The 1,620-nt window shown below is 40.7% G+C and overlaps 1 protein-coding gene across 1 annotated transcript in view; it reads left to right on the top strand.

Moving 5' to 3' along the window:
* LOC112076607 (myosin-VIIa-like) overlaps positions 1-1,620 on the top strand; it is a gene marked incomplete at its 5' end in the record, with an annotated part of 23,710 nt that overhangs the window by 2,782 nt on the left and 19,308 nt on the right. Inside the window, 2 exons of the mRNA XM_024143336.2 lie at positions 24-133; positions 1,358-1,543. Coding sequence (XP_023999104.1) covers positions 24-133; positions 1,358-1,543 — 296 coding nt within the window. The remainder of the gene's footprint in view (positions 1-23; positions 134-1,357; positions 1,544-1,620) is intronic.

Below are 1,620 nucleotides of genomic sequence, written 5' to 3' on the forward strand. Positions count from 1 at the left end.
TGTGTGTGTGTGTGTGTGTATAGGAGGAGGACCCATGAACATGTCCTACCTAGTGTTCTTCATGAGGAAGCTGTGGTTTAACGTCAGTCCTGGCAGAGACCTGGAGGCTGACCTCATCTTCCACTACCCTCAGGTATGTTACCATGAGTCCCAAACCACACCTTATTCCCTGTGTAGTGCACTACTTTCGACCAGGGCCCGATTATTTTATTTTGGAAGGAAATGTGTATATGTTTTTTTTATGTCAAAACATAATATTTATAATGAATATCGCTGACTATCGAAAAAAAAATGTTGATTGATTTAAAAAAAATAATGTTTGAGCACAGCACTAGCCATGGCAAAATGCAAAGAATTGCAGAAAATTTGCTTTAAAAGTGCAACATTTTCTCTCTGCTTCCAATATACCTTTTTTAGCTAACAGGCTATGTTGGAGTTTACACTTACTCTTCCAATGAACTGTGGGAAGGTCAAAATAATATAACTGTCTAACAAAACTATTCATTATAAAAAGATGGATGACTTCTCCTTGCCATTATCATTGGACAAGAAGAACGTGTTCAACCATGTATAGGTTCCTTGTGCTATTGGTCTACTAAACGCAAAATAAATTATATCGGTGTACGTACTTATCTATGCAGTGGAGTTGAGACAGCGGTCGGTTGTTAGTGAATGTATTAATGTCCTCTGTGTTAGTGAATGTATTAATGTCCTCTGTGTTGTTAGTGAATGTATTAACGTCCTCTGTGTTGTTAGNCGTCCTCTGTGTTGTTAGTGAATGTATTAATGTCCTCTGTGTTGTTAGTGAACGTATTAATGTCCTCTGTGTTGTTAGTGAACGTATTAATGTCCTCTGTGTTGTTAGTGAATGTATTAATTACATTTACATTACATTTACGTCATTTAGCAGACGCTCTTATCCAGAGCGACTTACAAATTGGAAAGTTCATACATATTCTTCCTGGTCCCCCCGTGGGGAATGAACCCACAACCCTGGCGTTGCAAGCGCCATGCTCTACCAACTGAGCCAACCGGGACCTCCGGTTACTGGCCTCCGTCTCTAACCACAAAATAGTACAAGCAACCCTCCGGTTACTAGCCTCCCTCTCTAACCACAAAATAGTACATTGTGATGGTGAAAATGCCTCTCTTTACACTCAGGGTTGGGGTCAATTTCATAAAAAATAAATAAACTGTAAATTCAGGAAGTACACTGACATTCAGCTTCCAATTCCAATTCTACCTAAATGTTTTTTCAATGAGGAAAAATTGGAATTGGAATTTGGTTAACTTTCTGAATTGACCCGAACACTGCTAACAGTAGATTATACTGACAGACTTTCTCTCTCCCCACTAGGAGCTACCTAAGTACCTGAGAGGGTACCATCGATGTACCAAGGAGGACATGTTGAACATAGGGGCTCTGCTCTTCAGGGTAAAGTTCAACAACGACAAGTCCCAGTTCGTTATGATCCCCAAGATGCTGAAAGATCTGGTGCCCAACGACATGCTGAAGGCCATGTCCGCTACGGACTGGCAGAAGGTAAAATCAATCAATCAGTCATGTCTGCTACGGACTGGCAGAAGGTAAAATCAGTCATGTCTGCTACGGACTGGCAG

This window comes from Salvelinus sp. IW2-2015, unplaced genomic scaffold (genome assembly GCF_002910315.2).
Source record: "Salvelinus sp. IW2-2015 unplaced genomic scaffold, ASM291031v2 Un_scaffold3875, whole genome shotgun sequence".
In the NCBI taxonomy this organism is placed as follows: Eukaryota; Metazoa; Chordata; class Actinopteri; order Salmoniformes; family Salmonidae; genus Salvelinus; species Salvelinus sp. IW2-2015.